This window comes from Garra rufa, chromosome 23 (genome assembly GCF_049309525.1).
Source record: "Garra rufa chromosome 23, GarRuf1.0, whole genome shotgun sequence".
Taxonomy (NCBI): domain Eukaryota; kingdom Metazoa; phylum Chordata; class Actinopteri; order Cypriniformes; family Cyprinidae; genus Garra; species Garra rufa.
Genome location: NC_133383.1, coordinates 11,989,411 through 12,012,176, shown reverse-complemented (window position 1 = coordinate 12,012,176; position 22,766 = coordinate 11,989,411). Strand labels below are relative to the sequence as shown.

Sequence of the window (22,766 nt, the reverse complement as noted above, 5' to 3'; positions counted from 1 at the left end):
CACTGGTGGAAACGGTAGGCTACAATTAATTAATTCATTATGAATTAATTATTTAACAACAACCATCCCTCACCCCCGCCCCCCGCCGACGATGCCATTGTCCATCGCGAGACATTGTACATTGTACGATTTTTGTAATTGTACGATTTCCTCACATATGTAAATAACATTCAGAACTGAAATAAATAAGGATCAATAAATACTGAAAAAAAGAAATGCCATTTATTTATTATTTCATCTGACATGCGCAACACGATGTGCTGAAGTAACAAGTACGTTTATTTACACATTGTTCTCTCTCTTAATATGAATGTGAGTGTAAATGTCAGCAGCATTATATATGCCTAAATGATTGAAGGTTGTCGGTTAAAAGAAGAGTATATTGATGCAGTTCACTCAGTCTGCTATTTTACTCCAACCGTTACTCCTGACCGGACGCTTCCGTAAATATTTAGTTTAAAGGTAGAGTTACGTTTAAACTAAGTTTAATGGTGCAACGCAAAAATATTTAGTAGTGTGTAAGTTGTAACTTAGTGTCAATTTGCCTCACAACTAGGCTAAGTTGTAACTTGCGCACAGCTGGTGCAACCGGCCCCTGTTGCATTACGGGCATCCTGAGTTCAAATCCAGAGTCTGAATAAAGGCAAAAATGCCAAAAATAAATCTTTGAAAAGAAACAAGAACATTCAAACTCAATGTGAACAAACAAGTGTACTCTATGACAAAGATTCTAACAGTCACTTATATGCATTTTTAATAATGTTACAATTTAAGATTTATCTATTAGATGTACTAATAACTAAATATCCAAAAAACACTAGAACAGTGCTATATATGTTGCTGATTTGTGTACTTACATTATCCCAAATGTTTCAAAGAACGTTTAAATCCAGAGGAATAAGCAATTTTAACTAGTGTAACGGACCGTGTCATTGCGCCGCCTGCCAATGACGTTGTACACCCTTGATTTTCCAGTTTGTTTGTTTTTTAGAAAACATGGACATAGGGCTGGGCGATATGGCCTAAAAATAAAATCCCTGATTTTTTCACAAAAAAATCCGATTTACGATTTAAAATCGATTCTCCCACCAAAGAATCGGACCACAAAACCAGTCATAAGTAGCACGCGTATATTTGTAGCAATCATAGATATATATACATAGATAACGCATTGGACCGCTCCAAGCACGTAGATGCGTCCACCATATTGGAACGGTCCACTTGACGTCATTCACCATACTGTAGGTTCGCAGACCAACGGCTGTGCAGGACTGTGGCTTTTCGAATTTTCAGTGATTACTATGAGATCTATGGGTGAATGACGTCAAGTAGACCGCAGTGAAATGGCGGATGGCTTACGTATAACGGCCCATAGAAACAGTCGCTAATGAGGCATCTACGTATATAGATCTATGGTAGCAATAGCTAATAATACATTGTATGGGTGAAAATGATAATAATATTCATTGCCAAGAACTTCATTTGGACAACTTTAAAGGTCATTTTCTCAATATTTTGATTTGGGTTTTTTTGCACCCTTAGATTCCAGATTTTTAAATAGCTATTTCTCAGTCAAATATTGTCATATCCTAACAAACCATACATCAATGGAAAGCTTCTTTGTTCAGCTTCAGATGATGTATAAATCTCAATTTAAAAAAAAAAAAAAAATTACCTTTATGACTGGTTTTGTGGTCCAGGGTCACATTTCTGCCTGATTCCCGTCGGATTGCATTGAATGTGGGGATGAAGTCAACAACTCCCATGATTCCATGCTCTATCACAGCATCATCAAACTACGCCTTTGGTTCTTTGTTTGTTTTGAATATGCGCCCTCTAGCCATTAATTACACTGGTCACCTCTTCTGAAGAGACTCGTGATTAGCTGCCATTTCCATAACAAGTTTTCAAAGCTCTTTTAATGACACAAGAGGCCACAGTCCCAGTGTCAATTAAAATCATGTCAGGACACGCCATGATCTGTTGTGATATCACAGTGTGACACAATGGCAGCAACAAATGCTGGCTGGGAAAAATCTCGGGAGACAACGGTCACTTTGGCTACCAAAGACAAACGTCTGCATGAGAAGAGAGGATAGCCTGTCTTCCATGTTATGTATGACATTCTCAGACACAACAGCTAGAAGAAAACTCAGCTTCAAGTGTAAATGACATCACTGATGACGTCACAAGGGAATTACATTCCCATAGCAGAATGTTATTGCTTGGAGTTCTCACTGAAGTTGCTACACCTATCTAGATCTATCGATCTAAACACACCGCAGATGATAACATTTCCCTAACATTTCACCGCAAGACAAACCTCACAATCCCCAAACTACAATAACATAGGATGGCTATAAAGAGTCCATAAACAAAAGGACAGCCGCAATCATATTAAAAAAAAAAAGTCTCACTCTAGCGGACACAGACCTCACACTGAGAAATAAACATGAGCACTACCGTTCAGGTGGAGCGCAGGCAAGATGTGTGACAAGAACGATTAACCGGCTGCTTGCAGTCTAAAATCAATTTTGCATGTACAAAAAAAGCCGGTGCAATGCCAATAGATCTGCCTTAATCCTATTGCCTTAAGATACCTTAAAATTCACATTCTCCGATTCACATTAAAATAAATACAGTTCTTTCTATACGCATGCACTCAGGCTTATGTTTGCTTATGGAAAAAAAACAACAGCAGTACATAATTCTTTATCTATCATTGTGGTACGAAAAAAAAGACGCATCAGACATGATGCTAAGATGGAAAAACCTGTCCGTGTCTCCCTGAAATTGACAATTCGTTTCTCATAACCTGCCGTCTGCAGGTTCAGGGGGGGTCTGAAAAAAATATATCAGTGCTGCCTTGGAGCAAAATGTATTTTCTTTGTTTCAACAGGAATCCAGGGACCTAAGGGGGCGGGGGGGGGGGGGGGGGTAAACGTCTGAGCCGTTCTTTATGTTGTAAGAGAAAAGGTTAAGAGACCAAAACTGGCAAATAAAGAAGGGGGAAGAACTGTCTGGAAATTTTGGTAATACATGCCAACAGACTTCGAAGACATGCCCTGGATCTAAGAGCTTTCCTCCTGTCTGAAACTTGAAACATTCAGCAAAGGGGAGAAAAAAAAAAAAAAAAAAAAACATCTGTGAGGCACTCACAATCCACTATTGATCGTGTTTGTTGTGGGACAAAAAAAAAAAAAGAAAGAACCTGCCAGGGTGGACAGCACTTGGGCGGACGCTCTGAGCTTCAGACCAATTTAAAGAGTAAAGAGGAAGAACTGCATTAGCACAAAAGAGATGGACACACTGACACCTAATCAAGAGCACTACCCACAAATCCCTGCAAATCACTTCAGATGGACACACACATCACTGACTGACCACATCATTGGTCTCTCACACTTTGATGCACAGGTCTGCACCACGAGAGCTATAACATCATAAAAATTACATACATGAGAATGCACAAGCAAGAAAGTTTGAAAATTCTGACCTTGGGTTGAGCACGTCGAGGAAAGGCGACCTTAGGATCAATCTGTGAACAAACAGAGAAAGAAACGAGAATGATGAGGGGAAAAAAAAAGTCACATAAATACAGTTTCCAGGCCAAGAATCATCCACAACATTAAGCTTTGGAATCACGAGCATGGATGTGGGATGCTGGAATGAAGACATTAACTCTTTGGCTTGTCATTTTGTTAATTTCAGTTTGTGTTCCATCTAGTGAAGGTGTGCAGACAGAAAGAATTATCAGAGAAACTATTTCATGCTCCAGTGTCACACTGTCTTGCTTCAGCCTTAATACAGCTTCTCATAAAGAGGAGTTTCAAACAATCTCACACAGACAGACGTAGTCAAGAGGAAAAACATAAACAGATCGAAATTGGGCTCTTGCAGGAAATTACTTGTCCATGTACAGCAAGGCAAAGGCTTTAGATTGTAGCAAAACTCCTAGTGTAGATTTGAACGTTTGCCTGAGGGCTCTGCAGCATATAAGTGTGTATCATTACGGACACACACACAGAGACTGTTTCTTGCTGGATAGAATCTCAGGAGTCATTTTTCTGCCTTTCCTATATGTTGGCCATTTTAAATATATATGTAATTTGCTGTGCTGTGCACAAGGTAATTATTCTCTGAAATGACACACTGGTGTCCACTGAACTAAACCCTTTTACTCCCATAATTCCGTTTGACTGAGCTGTGATTGTTATCTCTCCAAATCAGGTCAATTAGAGAGATGGATTTTGTAACACCTGGGTATGGAAACCTTCTCTGTGATGAATTTCATGTAGCGATTCGTTTTAGCAATTAGCCTGAGGCTTAACCAATTCAACCTCAATTACTCCATAGAAACAAGCCTGTGTGAGCAGAAACAATATTACGCTTTGAATTTCAAATCAGTAGAAATTAGGAGTCTTTTTCCATACAGCCTGAGAGCAAGCATCCTATTCTGATGAATGCACGGATAAACCGAGTAACATTTGTGTGTATGCAAGGCTCCAGATCAATCTGATGAAGGTTTCTGAGTTTATGCATTTGCAAATGGTCCAGTAACAGCTGTCTGATCAGATCTCCAATTAAATCAATAAGCTGCATCTACAGGATCAGGACCTTAAAGGTCATCACTAATTAGGCCTATTACTACAAAACACTTTTACTGGTGATCAGTCAAAACAAAAGCAAAAAAAAAAACATAGTACCAACCATTCAGACAAACTAATCACAGACAAAAAAATCTTTAAACCTAGTGATAATCTAAATCAAACTGCAGACAGCGGTTATTAAGCCAATATGTAATTTAGACTCAAGCACACGTTGTGTAAATAAAGTCCTGTGTATTTCCAGATGAAGCAATTACTGTGCTTCTCCCATCTCAGCAGTAACAGTTTAATGTGTTAGTGGCCTTTTATTGCTTTCAGATAGAGGCCTCGTTTACATCTGGTATTAACATCCTTTTTGGCTGATCCTATCGCAAGTGGTCAGTGCTAAATGCGAAAAGAGACTGAATTACTTAAACCACTTTTGTTGGAAGACAGAAATGACCACATTACATTTGTAAAGTGCTCTTAGCTGGTTTCATGCTTAAAATAACCATACAATCGTAAAGATTTGGAAAAAATCTTTCAGTTTACATGAAGCAGTTCACATAAATTTACCCTTTACATTTAAAAAGTTTTCACCCCCCAGCTATCAATGCATTGTGTTTCATCAGTGTTTTCCTTCCATCAGTAAGCGTTTGAACCTTCTGTAATAGTTGCATGAGTCCCTCAGTTGTCCTTAGTGTGAAAAGGTGGATCTCAACATCATACAGTCATTGTTGGAAAGGGTTCAAATACACAAAAAAAAAAAAAATGATGAAAAAACAAAGAATCTGTGGGACCCGAAGGCTTTTTCTGAAGGACAGCGGGCAGTTTAACAGCTCAGGACAAACAAGGGACAACTATCACAAAAAAAAAAAAAAAAAAAAAACACAGCTGTGCATCATTCAGGTTACAACACCGTATTAAGAATTAAGCATTTGTAAACTTTTAAACAGGCTTATTTTTATAAATTCAACTATTATTTTGAAATATATTTGTGAAATATCTTATTCAGGTCAGTACTAAATAAAAAATAACATGCATTTTGTATGATCTTTCTTATTTTGGTAAAAGAATGAACATTTTGCAGATTCTGCAAGATGTATTTAAACTTTTGACCTCAACTGTATATACCATATTTAAATAGCAATCTGAGACAGATCTAAACACTGTCAACTCAGTGTATTCTGAATAACACTGTGGATGTGTCTTGAAAATGCCATCTAGGCAGACAGCTTACTAAGTTTTTAGCCTACGTTTTTTTTTTTTTATAAATATGCCTTGTAGATGCATCCTCCACCAAAAGTTCCTCTTCAAAAAGACATCAAAGTGTTTACTGTTCCTGTACACTGTACAAAACTCAGCACTGATTGCAGGAGACGAGATAACAACCCCCCACTGTGATAAAAAGCTCACAGAAATCTGATTTCAGCTGAATACAAGCGACACACAGCACAGCCCTGAAACCTCACTGCCAGTCGTAATTATTCATTACCGTCAGATTTACAGAGAGCGTCAGACACGCAAGTGTTTCTGGAGCACAGAAACTTGGAGAATGAAGACGGCGTGCGGCGTAGTCGCTCCAGGTGTTCGGCGTAGTTTGTCTGACATTTAGGGTTTTTTTTTTTTTTTTCTACAAACCAAACACACTAAAGAAATCAACGCACAGCAGAGAAGTGTCATTTTCAGAATGCCAGCACACTGACTGACATAACTACAAATTCTTATTATAAACATTCACATTTTCAGCACTCTAGGGGTCATTTTTTACAGTATCTTCATAGTTTGAGTTGAAATCTGTACAGAATACAGGAACTGAGCTGAGTGAACAGACATTTTTTTAATGCAAGCTATGGAGGAATGCAAGTTTATTATAAGACAACATGCAAAGGGAAATATCAAATCCATGCGAGTAGGAAGTGCATGTCCATGAATCTCAGGTGACTGTGAAAGGAAAGAAAGGGGAAATCCAGAGGTGTCCCTTGAGTTCAGAATGAGATCAGATGAGTTTATAACAGTTATCTCTGAGTCATTTCCCAGATAAACAAGGAAAGGACACATTTCAGCTCAGAGTCCTTGAATGAATGTCAGTCTAAACACCATCAACACGGATGCCAGAATTCATTTTATCACAAGGTGTTCTGTTAAAAAATAAGGATGGGCTAGTTGTTCAGATTTTTCCTTGCCCTGGCAACATTTTCAGCACCCCATTTACAAATATAATATTTTTTTAATGAAAAATGGAACAAAAATAAATAAATAAATAACAAAATAAAAACAAATGATCGCTACATTATATCAGTTCTTTAAAAAAAATCCCACAAAAATGATAGCATACAGTAGCATACTGATTTATCATGTTCAAGTAACTCTAATGTACAAGATCAACAAATCATAAGAATTAAAATGAGCTCTGACCCTATATGGCAAGTGCCAGCTCCGATCTCTTTCACACCAGCCCAAGGCCATCCATATTGTTAAGCCTGATATGCAAGTACGTAAAACTCCAGTCCAGTCAAGCCGACAAAAAAAATGAACTTTTTAATAAAGAGGCAGGAAATAAACAGACATGAGAAAGGAAATGAAAAACTCTGTGGGAAAGAACTTCACATCTGAATGACATCTGTTTCAATGCACACGCTCTATTCTCACAGTTACAGAAACCGAACGTTATGAAGTGATACATACCGTCTTGGAGTCTAATTCATGGTGTGGTTGCGCTAAGACTTTATCTACACTGGAAACATCTGCAAACGTGATGAAGCCAAACCCTCTGTGGAACAAGAACACAAAACACAGTGAAGGTCAGGTGATAAACTCCACAGAAGAGGCAGAAAATTGTGACTGCATACAAAGCTCTCTTGTATATTTGTTGATACGCTCAGTGAAGGCAGGGATGCTGCAATCATTATGACACTTCTAGAAATTTCTACTTGTTGCAAGATAATCACAACTTTTCAGTCCTTTAGTGTGTCCCTGCTACACTTTTTAAATTATTCTTACACCACTGAATAAAGTATAGATATAGAATATACATGAACACATGAACCACATAAAGTGCACAGGTAGAAAATATAATAAACACTATCCAGAAATATTAGCAGATCTAGTCAGTCATTTACGGCAGATATTTTTACAGCGGAAGTGACCCTTTAAGCCCACCAAAACCTTAATTTAAAAATTATTACTATAAATTATAAGGAAAATTAAATATTCTAACTCGTTAAATTTTTAGGCCCTAAAGACCTTCATTCAAGTCTTTTTTTTTTTTCTCAGTGGGTAAAGTTCATTAATATTGTTTGGAGCACAATATTTCTGTTAATGTTTTTACATGGGATTAAGTGGGTTCTTAGTCTAGTTTAAAAGGAACAATAGAGGTCAAATGGCAGCATTGCTTAGAAGTTATATTTATTGATTATAATAACTTTGCTTATAATATTTTTTTCCCCATTTAATATAGCTACAAACACTTTTGATTAATTTTTCTTGTTCTGCTGTATCTTTTTGAAAAGCCACTCCAGCTCTACAAAAACCCAATTTTTCCCCAAATACAAAATATTGCTAATCAAACAAGAAAATGAACACATTAAACATTTGATTTATTAATCTCAGAATTTTTAAATATTTTAAATACTAAGCCACTTTTATCAACAATTTCACAAAAAAAAGTTATGTGACTACTCTAAACAAAAAGAAAAAGACAGTAAGTCACACTAACACTAATCTGCATTTGAAAAAAAAAATGATAGTGACAAGACTTAACAACACAAGTCACCACTGATAAGCTGTTACTAAAAATAAATGTATAAACTATTTTCTGTAAAGCTGCTTTGCAATGATTTTTATCGTAAAAAACACTACACAAATCCACTTATATTGAACTTAATTTCATGTATTGTCTTTACATATTTTAAAATATAAAAATTTTTCATATATGGTTTGTGGCCTTATTAGGGTGTTCTCACCTATACAGGGAACTGTCAATTATGTATAAAATACATAAGATTGAAATACACATCTATATGTGACCCTGGACCACAAAACCAGTCATAAGTCGCAAGGGTACATTTGTAGCAATAGCCCAAAATACATTGTATGGGTCAAAATTATACATTTTTCTTTTATGCCAAAAATGATTTCGATATGAAGATCATGTTCCACGAAAATATTTTGTAAATTTCCTACAGTAAATTTCGATTAGCAATATGCAATGTTAAGAACTTCTTTTGGACAACTTTTAAGGCGATTTTCTGAAAATTTTGATTTTTTTTTTTTGCACCCTCAGATTCCAGATTTTCAAATAGTGGTATCTCAGCCTAATATTGTCATATCCTAACAAACTATACATAAATGGAAAGCTTATTTATTCATCTTTCAGATGATGCATACATCTCCATTTCAAAAAATAAACCCTTATGACTAATTTTGTAGGGTCACCTCAGCTATACAGGAAACTGTCAATTATGTATAAAATACATAAGACGGAGATACACATCTCACACATATCCATATATATCACCTACAATATATATAGAAGCAAAAACACCTCGTCATTTGGAATATAATTTAGAAATCACTCAAAGATTTGTCTTGCAGTACAGTCCTAACTCAATGTCAATGATTCAGCTTCCTATCCTCCTGTTATTTTTGCCCTTAATGTATGCATTACAGCAGAATAAAGACAGGGGAACATAAAGAGCACGTGTTTACCTGGAGCGTTTGGTTGTGGGGTCGCGCATCACCATACATTCTCGGATCTCCCCGAATTTACTGAAATAGTCTCTAAGGCTGTCTGAAGACAAACACAAGGACAGAGGGTTACGCCGTGTCTACAGTGCAAGTAAGCGACGCGCATAAGCCCGCACGCTGCCGTTATAATCAACGAAGGTCGAGTGCTTCACACTTCGTTGATTATAATGAGAGCGTTCAAGTTTTGTCGCGTCGCTCGCTTTTAGTGTCAGATGGCTGGAAATTACAATAACCTTGTGCGCAGTGACACACATACAAACACCACAAAGCTCTCACTGCGTGCCACGGACATACATAAAGCAAAACAACTCTAAAAACAGAAGAAAATTCGCCTTACCTGGTGAGGTTTGCCAGCTGAGGCCACCGATAAACATTTTACTGTAAGGAGAAAACATGGTATAAGTGACTCCAGATGTCAAAACGGCCATTTTCCGTGTAAATACCTCATAAAGAGCGACCTACGAACTGCCTGAGCTGTGAACCGGCTAAAATGAGCCGTTAGATATGACCTGTCAATCAAAACATCAGCAGAACTGCTCGAGGAAGGACACGCGCTCGCTAGCTCGCGCTGAAAACAGAATCAAACTCCAAACACACAGACGGGCGCGCGCGCACTCGTCCTGTCTGTCTTCTTACCCCGGGTCGTGTTGCGAATCGTTCGGGCTTCCAGAGGTGACTTGACTCGCGTCCGCTTCCATAGCTCAAAGCCCAACCAACTCCAAACACACGCATACACACACACACGGGCACTGCAGCCCCAGCTCAAGGAATATTACCGAACCGGGAGCGCTAGCGTCACACGTGGGATCTGCGCGCGGCTCCCGCCCCTGTCCGGAGGGGGCGTGGCTCGAAGCGTCAGCCAACCAATCCAGCGGAGAGCTGCGCCTACCTATCAAAGGAAACCACGCCCTCTGTTGGTTAGCAGCGTTTGACAGGAACCACGGGAGTACATTCAGTTCTTCAGTAAGCTCTTTAAACCCTATAAAGTTTACATTTGCGCCACCTTCTGAATAAATACAACCGAGATTCTTTTTGAAAATGAAAATTAAGCATAAAATTAACCACTGTTATTCAAAACACTGAAATAAAACCTTTTTTGTGGCACAAGCATATTCTGTTATGTGTCATTGTAGTTTGACTTAGTGGCAATGTCATAAATCCCCACAAAATCAGTAGTTAGTGAATGTAAATATTTTTTAAATATTATAAATTATAAATAATATTATAAATAATCATATTTGTTTGTATTTTAATTGTTTGTCTTAAAGGACATAAAGTCTTTGCATTCTTTTGTCATTAAAAAAACATTAAAAAAAAACTTTTATTACTTGAAATAAAATAAACATAACAAACATTTTATTTCAGCTAGTTGCTAGAGTAAATGTACCAAAATAACTAAAACTAAATTAACTAGCTCATTTTTAAAAACTACCTTTTTTCACATAAGAAAAAATGGGTTTGGCTTCCGGTCTCATCCGCATCCAGATATTTTTAGCTGTACAAAACAGCTTGTTTTGCTGCTTGATATTGCAAATTGGTGTGTCTTACCATATTATTTTAATGTATTATCTTAATTATGAACACACTGGTTTGTAGTGCAAACTGCTTTACCGTTTACTGCACGTTGTTATTTTTCTCGTTATTTCCTTAAAGCGGCTAATGAACTGGAAGTCTCACCCATAGGCTTACTTTCGTGTTAAAGAGAGAGGTGGATATAGCAATTTAGAAAAATGGCTAAAACTAGCTAAGATGAAAATAGAACAAAATCTATTGCAAGATATTAACAAAAATATAATAGTATATCAATAGTAGTAAAGCAACACTGGAGTTTACTGTATGAAACACTTGAATGCTTGTTTTTCCAGTCATTTCTATTGTTTATATACTTTAAAATATTGTTTATCCATAAACATAAGACATCATTTGATATGTACGGTAATTTTCCGGGAGGGTCTTGAAAAACTTGACACCCCCACACACGCAGGCAATGTATTTCAGAGCCTTCCTCTGCTTTGCTGAGTGAGCATGCAGAATGGATAGATCAGTGTTAGTGTGACATCTGCTGACTTCATTGATATGGAAATGCTCAAATAGGAAGTTTATCAAATGACTGCAGCTCTAGTTTCACAGAACCAGATCACTGTGGAAAATAAGTGCACTGCTTCCCGTTGCCAAATGAGAACTCTTTAACCAGCCAATAATATCTTGCCTCACTTAGTAAACACATAGATCATGCTGCTAATGTTCTAATAAACCTTCTCAAACCCATAAGTCCATAAACACAGTCTTAGATTTATGTTCCAACTCTGATGTTCAGTATTAAAATGACTTCTGCTGGTAAAGGGTACATTGTGTGGAAAGTTTTAGAAGTAGTGCGAGTGTTTCCCCTATCAAGAAAAGTAAGCTGCATCATGTTATATGAGCCCAATCTGTGAGGGAGACCCACAGTCACAGCAGCATCTGTGTTTGATTAATGAGTGGATCTTCTACTTACTGAAAGTCTCATTTTTTAACGCTGTGCATCTGTTAGCTGCCTAACAGATCAATGCGCCTCTTTAGGATAAAACACATTCATCAGGCCACTCTGGAAATGAGAGGATTTTCTTCTTAGGGAAGGGTTGGGAATAGAAATCTCAAAGTTAGGATGGAGAATGCGAGAGTGCATGCAACAGAATCAGCCGTGACATTCAGCTTCCTCGAGGAAACCAATCAGACCCCCTGCGGCGGGCAGATACGAGAGCAAGGCCAAATACACGGAGCTTTCTGCATGTTTATTGAAGAATGTCAGCAGTCACTTTAAATATTCAGCCCATTTCGGCACACTTTTCCATGATATTTCATGCAAATCATTGCAATTGAAGGCACCTTTTCTCTGCAAAGTGCTTTGCTGTGTAATCTTTCACATGGTTACACAACCATGTGACATTTATTCAAGTCAACTGGATGTGTTTCCCTGTTAATCTCCACTAATAATCCTACTGGACAGGTTTTCCAAAGCAGTTTTCTGCTTTTTTGGATTGATATATTACAGCAATCACCATCATATACAGTATATATATATATATATATATATATATATATATATATATATATATATATATATATATATATATATCCTCACCTTTAAAAATGAACACTAACCAGCCATTCAAAGCTTTACATTGAGTGACATCTGTTGGCCAGAAGTAGCAGGTACATGCCGTTTTTTTTTTTCAAATCAGCCGGAAAATATAGATTTTACGAACTCTTTTTAACTACTAGGAAGATATTGTGACATACTAAATGAAACAGACATGGGCTAAATGTACAGATATTATTGTTATGTAGATTGGTACTCCTTAAAAATCGGCTATAAACCATGCATTAAAGGATGATATGAAGCCAATTATAAAGAGATTTATTGTGTCATTTTCCCTTAGCAACTCTGAGCTATTGTTTTGTTGAATATACTTCAATATATGCAACGCAGGTTTTTAAAGGCAGTACTAAAAAAAATGGCGGCCATTTGTAAATTTTGTGGAGTAGGCTTTAGGTCTCATCAGCATCCAACTATTTTTAGCTGTACAAAACAGCTCGTTTTGCTGGTTGATACTGCCAATTTGTGTGTCTTACCATATTATTTTAAAGTATTATCTTAATTACGAACATACACCTTTGTAGTGCAAACAGTTTTACCATTTTACAAACTCTTTTTAACTATTAGGAAGATATTGTGACATACTAAATGAAACAGACATGGGCTAAACCAACAAACATTATTGTTATGTAGATTGGTACTCGTTAAAAATTAGCTATAAACCATGCATTGAAGGATGATATGGAGCCAATTATAGAGAGATTAATTGTGCCATTTGCTCTTAGCAACTCTTAGCTTTTGTCTTGTTGAATATACTTCAATATATGCAACACAGGTTTCTAAGGACAGTACTAAAAAATAAAAGAGTGGGTGCAGCAGCCATTTGTAAATTTTGTGGGGTTGGCTTCCAGTCTCATCTGCATCCAGCTATTTTTAGCTGGACAAAAGCTTGTTTTGCTGCTTGATACTGCAAATTGGTGTGTCTTACCATATTAAGTATTATCTTAATTACAAACATACTGGGGTTTGTAGTCCAAACAGTTTTATCGTTTACTGGACGTCATTATTCTTCCTGTTACTCCCTTATTCCATCTTTTTCTTCCTGAAACAGCAGGTGCAGCCATTTGTACATTTTATGGGTCTGGTTTCCGGTCTCATCTGCATCCAGCTATTTTTAGCTGTACAAAACAGCTTGTTTTGCTGCTTAATATTGCACATTGATGTGTCTTACCATATTATTTGAATGTATTATCTTAATTATAAACACATTGGTTTGTAGTGCAAACTGTTTCACCATTTACTGGACATTGTTATTCTTCTCGTTATGCCTCTACAATGGTTAATGAACCAGAAGTTTGCTCATAGGCTTACTTCTACGTTGAAGAATAAGCAGTTTATAAAGTTTAAAACAATATATTGATTGTAATTTAAGGCAAAGTCAGCACACTGTGTTTGTGATATCCACAGATCTTTTACTTCAACAGCAGTGAGATGTTTGGCAGCGTCAGCGTGAGAGTACAGAACACTGAACCTTACAAGTTCATTTCAGCAGGGGATCATAATGCTCTTCACTGCTGGAGATCTTTAAGGCTTTACAGTCAGAGAGCACCACACCGTCCCCACCCTTATCTTATAGAAAAGAAACAAAATACAAAGACCAAGAGAAGAACAAACATTTCCAAACAGAGAACAAAAACTACTAGAAAAAAAAATCTATATCCTTCAATATCAAAATACCTGAGCACAACACAATCGTTCAAACCATCAGCATTCAAGAGATAATCTTAGAGAACAGTACTGTTCACATAAGCAGCTTTGGTTTTCTCCACAATGCTTGCTGGGGCAATAACTTAATTAAATTATTATTAAATAACATCAAATATCATATTATTAACCATTTAAAGAGAATTCTTCAAAAATGAGGTCTCCAACAAAATCTTCATACAACAAACAAATGTGCAAGAAGTGGAATACATGATTTACTGTGCTAAAGGGTGTTCAAGAGAGGATAAGCGAAAAGCTGTGACATCACTGCGTGTTAAACCAGGTGCAAAACCCACGTTCAGCCAGTAACCTGTTCACCAGAACCACCTGCAGACCCACAAAAGTAACACTTGTAGCTGAAATATAAATATTTGGTAAATAAAAATCAGACTACACACCTCGTCTCCTGCCTGTTTCCACACGTGTACCAAAGGAAGGTCGTCTTGACTGCCCGTCACCTGATCGTAAACAACATCAGTTATGTCTGAATTATTACAGAACTTTTTCCTAAAATATTCCTCAGAGCTGTTTTTGATCATCATTAGCACAGCTAATGAAACATCTGCGGGTTGATGACAAGCTGATAATGATTAAAATCACAAATTGTAAAATTAAAATGACATTTAGAAAATCAAATAAAACAATACACAAGTATGTGGCTATAAACCGACTGTAAACTTTCAAATGTATTGGTAAACTACTGAAATGTTATTTAAATTCTCAGGGGGTATTTCATGTAAATATTTTAGGTCAAAGTGCTGACAAAAAAGTTTAAGAATCTCCATTCAATACCAAGGAAATAAGCAATGTACTAAATACACAAGAAAAAAATCAAAAGACAAAAGTGTTTGCTTGTTATAACCTTGATGATTAAGGCCATATTTGTAGTTAATTCCTCCAGCGCTGCTTTGGCCTCCAGGGAAAACTCCTCCTCTCCTATGAAAGCAAACAAAAAATTTTGTTAATATATATATATATACATTTTTTATAGCATAATTCAGTATTTATTTGTCTTATTTATTTACAAAATGTATAGATTATAATAAGATTAATACTGCATATAAGATTAATAATGTATATAGTACAGTGCCTTACTAAGTATTCATACCTCTTAATTTTTTTCACATTTTATGTTGCTGCCTTGTTTAACTGTTAAAAATTATGTTTGAACTTTTTTCCTACACCAATCTACACTCCATACACCATAATGACAAAGCAAAACAGAAATGTCACAACTTCATACATTTTTTTTAAGTTAAAAAACTGAAATAAGTAGATTGCATAAGTATTCATACCCTTTACTAGTATTTAGTTGAAGCACCTGTACAGCCTCAAATCTTTTGGGTATGATGCGACAAGATTTGCACAGCAACATTCAGCAATTATCTGCCATTCTTCGCCTCACCTCTTCACCTCTCAGGCTCTGTCAGCTTGGATGGGGGCTGGCAGACATTTTCAGGTTTCTTCAGAAATGTTTTATTGGGTTTAAGCCCAGGTCTGGCTGGACCACTCAAGGACATTCACAGAGTTGTCTCCTGCTGTTCACTTAGGCTCATTGTCCTGTTAGAAGGTGAACCTTCTGCCCAGTCTGAGGTTCTGAATGCTCTAGACTGGGTTTTCATTACGGCTATCTCAATATTTTGGTGCATTGAGATTTTCTTCTACTCTGACGTGTCCCTCAGTCCCTGTCACTGAAAAACACCCCCGCTACCACCACACTTTACTGTTGGGATGGTACTCTGTTGGTGATAGGAAGCGCCTGGTTTCCTTCAAACATGATGCTTGAAATTGAGGTTCATCAGATCACAGAATCTTGTTTTTCACTGAGGGGTCCTTTAGGTGCTTTTTTTTGCAAATTCCAAGTGTGTTTCATGTGTCTTCACTAAGTAGAAAACTGAATCTTGCCACACCACCATAAAGCCCAGATAGCTGGAATGTTGCAGATGTTTGTCCTTCTGTAAGTTTATCCTATCTGCATATAAATGAAGCTCAACGAGAGTGACCATCAGGTTCTTGGCCACCACTCTAGCCAAAGTCTTTACCATCAATTGCTCAGTTTGGCCAGGAAGCCAGCTCTAGGAAGAGTCTTGGTTGATTTAAACTTCTTCCATTAAGGCTAAGGGAGACTACATGCTTCTGTAAACCAGATTTTTTCTGAACTCTTCCCCAAATGTGTGGCTTGATACAATCCTGTCTCTGAGCTCTACAGGCAGTTTATTTTTACCTCAGGGCTTTTTTTTTTGCTCTGATATGCATTTTCAGTTGTTAGACCTTTTATTAAGATGTGTGTTCCTTTTCAAATCATACCTATTAAATTGAACTTGCCACAGGTAACTTCACTCTAAGTGTAGTAACATCTATAAGCAATATAAGTGCTCCTGAACTAAATTTTCCAGATAAGCGTATGAATACTTATGCAATGGAATCATCAAGTTTTTTATTTTGAATACATTTGCAAAGATTTTAAAAACTTTTTTTTTGCTTTGTCATTATGGTGTATGTATGGAGTGTAGATTAATATGGGGGGGGGAGTAATTTAAAGCAGTTTAACATAACAGCAAGGTAAAAAAATAAAAAAATATTTGCAAGGCACTGTACATCCATGAGCAGAAGCACACAAAAAAACATACAAAAAACAAGTCAATGTTGTTACCTGGCAAAGGAGTGATATTGTCCAACAGAACCTCTGCTGCCTGGAATGGCAACGTTACAAAGTCTGACCTGTAAAAAACAATCTTCAAATATCAGATTGAACTCATTCCAAAACAGTTCAGAGAAATAATCAAACCAAACGTGGGCCACCTGACCTGATCTGCCTGAGGGTGGCACTGTTGACGGTGTCATAACCTCCATTATCTACATATCTGATATGAGCCATGCCAGACTTTCTGTCATACTGAATGACCTGGGCTCTCTGCCAGCCGCTTCCTGTTACCGGAGCAGCACAGACCACCCCCACTGACAGAGACGGATATAAAATATACAGACTTCCTCAAACTAGATGACAACAAGAAATCCAAATTATTTTGAAAGATGACCACATTACCACATTGCCACACTGACAGTGAACACATTTATAAATGTTATTAAATATTTTAGTTTCAAATAAATGCTGTTCTTTTGAACTCTGCTATTAATCAAAGTATCCTGAAAAAGATGTGTTCCACAAAAAGAAGCACATTTATTTTTAACATTGATAATAAGCACCAAATCAGCATTTTAGAATGATATTTGAACCTTGTGAAGTTGCTAACTACAGTGCATACTTCAAATTGTGTTATTTTATAGTGTTGTAACTTTAGTAGTATCCTAAAATATGGGAAATAGCAAAAATAAAGAAATTAAAAATACTTTTTTATGGCATGCCAAAAACTGTGCTAAATCTAAAATAGAAAGAAAGGGCAAATTAAGAATTATGGAGGACAAAACCATAATATACACTATGGTAGAGACAGATGTAAATGTGAATATAAAACATTTACTCTCCACATTGAGATCTGTGTGTGCAAGTAAGGGTTATATATACTTTCAACAGGTGTGGGCAGGCTGGGACATCCCGGCTGAGAGTAGCAGAGCTGCATGTGCTGTATGAGGGTGGGAAGGGCCTGATAAGATGGATGCTTGTGCTGCTGAACGAACAGATGATGACCCGCCTCCACCCGTGAAACGATCACTTCCACAAACACATCCCGTGGCAGCAGCAGCTATAGAGGTAACAACAAACACCCAGCTTTTAAAAACGCAATGGCTACTCTCACATTCAGTCATTCATTAAATTGGCACCTCAAGACACATCAAGTCAGGATATTTACTGTCATTGGCATCAAAACTTGGCATGATGTGTCTTAAGGCACCAATTTAAAGGGATAGCTTGCCCAAAAATGAACTTTCTGTCATTAATTACTCACCCTCATGTCGTTTCAAACCTGTAAAACCTTCATCTTCAGAATACAAATTAAGATATTTTTGATGAAATCCAAGGGCTTTTTCCTACATAGACAGCAATGCAACTAACACATTCAGGGCCCAGAAAGGTATTAAGGACATTGTTAAAATAGTCCATGTGACATCAGTGGCTCAACCTTAATTTTATGAAGCTACGAGAATACTTTTTGTGCACAAAGAAAACAAAAACATCTTTATTCAGCATTTTTTCTCTTCCGTGTCAGTCTTCAATGCGCATTCACGAGAGTACCATGACGCACGAGTGCACCTTTCTGGGCCTTGAACATGTCAGTTGCATGTCTATGAAGTGTCAGAAAGCTCTTGGATTTCATCAAAAATATCTTGATTTGTTTTCAGAAGATGAACAAAGGTCTTACAGGTTTGGAACAACATAAGGGTAAGTAATTAATAACAGAATTTTCATTTTTGGGTGAAATATCCCTTTAAATCCACTTAAATTCTGACCTATTCCTCACACAAAGCAATTGTATGATTTGAGAAAACTTATTTAAGTCATAGGTCATCTGAACTTTATACTTGATACTGTCATGATGTTTTTGTGTTCCAAAGAAGAAGACGACACGACTTAATTTTAATCTTTACCCAGGATGTCATGGGAAGGCAGGGCAGAGGAACACAATTAGTCAGATCTAGATCTTTAAACTTCTTCCTGATGAGTGAGAGAGCATCATCCACCTGCTGTTGTGAGCCTGGATGAACAAACACAGACATGAATTCAGAATTCACTGGTCTCCTGCATAGGGTACATCGTCATCATTATCATTATCATCAAACTCACCCTGGATGTGGCAGATTTGAACCTCCTGAGTGAACGGCAGGGTGGAGACATATATCTTTGCTCCAGAGCTCTGCTTCAGGAAGTTCATGAACTTCCCCTGCTTGCCGATCAATCGACCAACCAGATGCTGCAAAGACAGATCTTGTTTTAAAGCTTCAAATGACAACGAGTCTCTCTTATGAAAGTCATGTCACTCTTCTTATTTGTGACCCTGGACCACAAAACCAGTCTTAAGTAGCATGGGTATATTTGTAGCAATAGCCAAAAATACATATCTATTTTTCTTCCATGCCAAAAATCATTAGGATATTAGGTAAAGATCATGTTTCATGAAGATATTTTGTAAATTCCTTACTATAAATATATCAAAACTTAATTTTTGATTAGTAATATGCATTGCTAAGAACTTCATTTGGACAACTTTAAAGTAAATTTTCTCAATTTTTTGATTGTTCAGATTTTTAAATAGTTGTATCTCGCCCTATCCTAACATACCATACATCAAAGGAAAGTTTATTCATTCAGTTTTCAGATGATATAATTTACCCTTATGACTGGTTTTGTGGACCAGGGTCACATATCAGCAAAACAAACCTCAACACACACACACACACACACACACACAACGTATACAGGCCTCTATATGCACCGTAACTTGAGCTCTTCTGTAGTGAGTCGAACACTTCAAGATCATGTATCTTTGCTGCTGTGCTGCATCTCTGAACACGTTCACACACAAGTCTTTTAATGGGCTAATGTTCAAACAATATCAGTATGTGGGGGAGTCTGTGGGTGGAGCTCACCGCTGGCACTTCTAAGTCCCAGAGAATGATGGGTGGGGCTGGAGGTGGAGCCAAGCTGCTCATCTGTGTGTCAACACCAATGCAGCTTTTAACACCTGAACCTGGAGACGAGATCCATGTGAATGACACACCGAGACATTTCTACTGCTTTGTGACTTAAGCATTAAGTAAACCAACAAACAAAAAAAATCATAAAATTATATGTAGGCCTACGAAAAAAATATACTGCATGAGTTTGGAAAGTAAATGTTTAACGCACCTCTCAAGGCCTCCTCCTCTCCCTCTGCCACCCCGAGCATGCTGGGAGTCATTTTGCTCTCAATGCTGACTGTGTCTGCTTCTGTGGGGGTCATTAGAAACCCTTGGCCCTCCTCGGACAACTCTCTGGTCAGCCCTTCTGCACCAGATGCATCCTCTGAGAAGCAGGAACCACATCCAGAATCATCTCCAACAGAAGCTCCTAAATGGCTGAGCAGTTTTTCCCTGAATGAGCCGGCGTGGTGGGATACTCTGTTGTCGTTGTCACTGCTAATTGATTCTTGAGTAGCATACTGACCCTTTGGAGATCTTGAAACCTTAGCAAGCTCATGTGATTCACTGGGTTCCTGGTTTTTCCAGTTTTCTGCTGCTGAACTGATCTTTTCCATGTTCTCCTGGCTTCCATCAGGTGGGAGATCAGACAGGCTGCTGCCATCATGACTGTCCAAGCGGACAGGACCTGACTGTTTCCCTGTTAAAATGTGAGAGTCGATGGAAAGTCCAGAGTCATCTTCACTAACTTCCCCACTGTCTGGATGACCTTCACCAGCAAAGTTGTCCTTTTCTTGCTTAGTTTGGAGAGTCGCAGGAAAACGAACAGATACTTCTCCTTCTGGCTCAGGTCGAATTCCCTGGGTGAGGCTTATTTTGGAAGAGGAGCTGGTAAGGTTTTTGATTTCAGAGGATCCTGAGTTGCCGTGGTCCATGTTCAGGTCACTGTAAGTGAAGAAAAACAGAAACAGTACAGTGCCTGTCTTCACTCTGGAAAAAACAAATTTGTCCGTTTTTCTTAATGTGATTTACTTGGACTGGTCAAGATAGGTTTCAAACCTAAACCAAGATTTCCATTTGTCAAAATTTTGCTGTCAAGGACCCCCAGATATGAACCCCTTGTAATGGAGCTCCCTTCCCTCAACAAAAATATCTCTCTATAATTATGAATATTTTTTTTTTGTAGGCCTATAACATATTTGTGGACTTGCAATCTCCTGTAGGTCAAATTTCCAACTCAGATAACATATTTGTAGAGAAGAATTAATATAAGAAGATATTATCATTTAAAACTGTCCAAGAATGCAACCTTCAAACAAGACACAACTCATGTACACTCTACATTACTGACCTTTCCCTCAAAATACTGGAGTCAGCAGGGGAAGAGTGAAGAGGACTGCTTCTGTCCGAACAACACACGTTCTCTTTAGTCCACAGAGGGGCTGTCGTCCTCCTCCTTCTCCTGAAGCTGTACCAGCACCAGCCCAGCAGAGTCAACACGGAGACGGAGATCAGCGGCCTAAACGACAGCAGCATCCTCTTTCCACCGATCCCACTGAGAGAGAGAAAGAGATCAGGAGGTCAGCTACATCTACCAAGACCATCCCTAGTCTTGAGTGGCACTAGACTGTAAGGAGAGACGTCTGAGCTCAGAGGGGGAGTGAGTCTTGACACCAACACTTCTGCAATAGAAGACTGAACCAGAGCAATCTCATTAACAGCTCAAATATCCCAGCAACACATAATCGACACACGTGGCGCTCTTAAATACTGCTGTCACCATGACATTCACCACACATCTTGATTTCTAGCTGCCCATGAGTATCAGTATCAATATTTTTCACAGCGTTAATGATTCAGCTCAATAAGAGGTTGATGTCAAGCTTAAATTTATCATGTACTGTATAATGTGTATGTGAAGCACTAAGTGGCTATACTAAAAACATTGAGAATAAAACTAGAACTAATTCCCAAACAAACCTTTACTGTATCAGTGGCATTAAAGAGAAGCAGCTTTTGCAAAAATAAAAGTGTGTGAATAATTCATTTTGTGTATAGAGGGATACAGATGAATCACACTATCAAACTGACTCTTCAAAAGTTCATTGCCAAATCAACTGCATTTTTATTCAATTGCAGTTAAATGAGTTGGAATAATAGCATGCAGCCATGAAATTCTGAGGAAATATGAATTAAGAAAACTGTTCAAGTAAACGCAGCTACAGAGTCTCAATCATTCTGTGATTTTAATAATTGTGACCCTGGACTACAAAACCAGTCTTTAGTAGCAAGGCTATATTTGTAGCAATAGCCAAAAATATGGGTCAAAATTATCGATTTTTCTTTTATGCCAAAAATCATTAGCATATTAAGTAAAGATCATGTTCCATGAAGATATTTTGTAAATTTTCTACCATAAATAAATCAATATTTAGATTATTTTTGCACCCTCAGATTCCAGGTTTTCAAATAGTTGTATCTCAGACAAACATTGTCCTATTTTAACGAACAATATACCAATGTAAAGCTTATTTACTCAGATTTCAGATGACGTACGAATCTCAATTTCGACAAATTTACACTTATGGCTGGTTTTGTGGTCCAGGGTCACAATTGGACAAATGCTTCACTACACTATCCCATTTGAGTAACGTTAATGAGTTTACTTTAAGGGGTCAAAACCTAGTTTAAGTAAATTTTGGTGTTAGTGTGAAAACAGCCAAATGAGGCATACTAATGACATGCGCTACCGAACAAACAAATCAGAGAACTTACGAGATCTTTTCACATATAATACGCTATAACGCTAATAAACTCCTGATTGATATCTTTCTGCTCACCTTGAGGTTCAGCAGCGCTGGTGTACGCGTGACGTCACGGAAGCGCACGCGCGTTCGTGACAACAATCTATAGCTCAGGAGTGGTGATGTATGTAAAATGACTAATAAAACAAATACAATTAAAAACCTGACAATAAACGATGTGTTTGAATGCAAATTACATAATTACAAAAA

The 22,766-nt window shown here is 37.5% G+C and overlaps 1 protein-coding gene across 1 annotated transcript in view; it reads right to left on the bottom strand.

Moving 5' to 3' along the window:
* The window catches only part of msi2a (musashi RNA-binding protein 2a), a 185,755-nt gene extending 175,607 nt beyond the window's left edge, over positions 1-10,148 (bottom strand). The window contains exons 1-5 of the mRNA XM_073829218.1: positions 9,972-10,148; positions 9,673-9,713; positions 9,297-9,378; positions 7,275-7,359; positions 3,497-3,538 (exon numbers count right to left, since the gene is read on the bottom strand). Coding sequence (XP_073685319.1) covers positions 3,497-3,538; positions 7,275-7,359; positions 9,297-9,378; positions 9,673-9,713; positions 9,972-10,033 — 312 coding nt within the window. The 5' untranslated portion in view covers positions 10,034-10,148. The remainder of the gene's footprint in view (positions 1-3,496; positions 3,539-7,274; positions 7,360-9,296; positions 9,379-9,672; positions 9,714-9,971) is intronic.
* Positions 10,149-22,766: the final 12,618 nt, after the last annotated feature.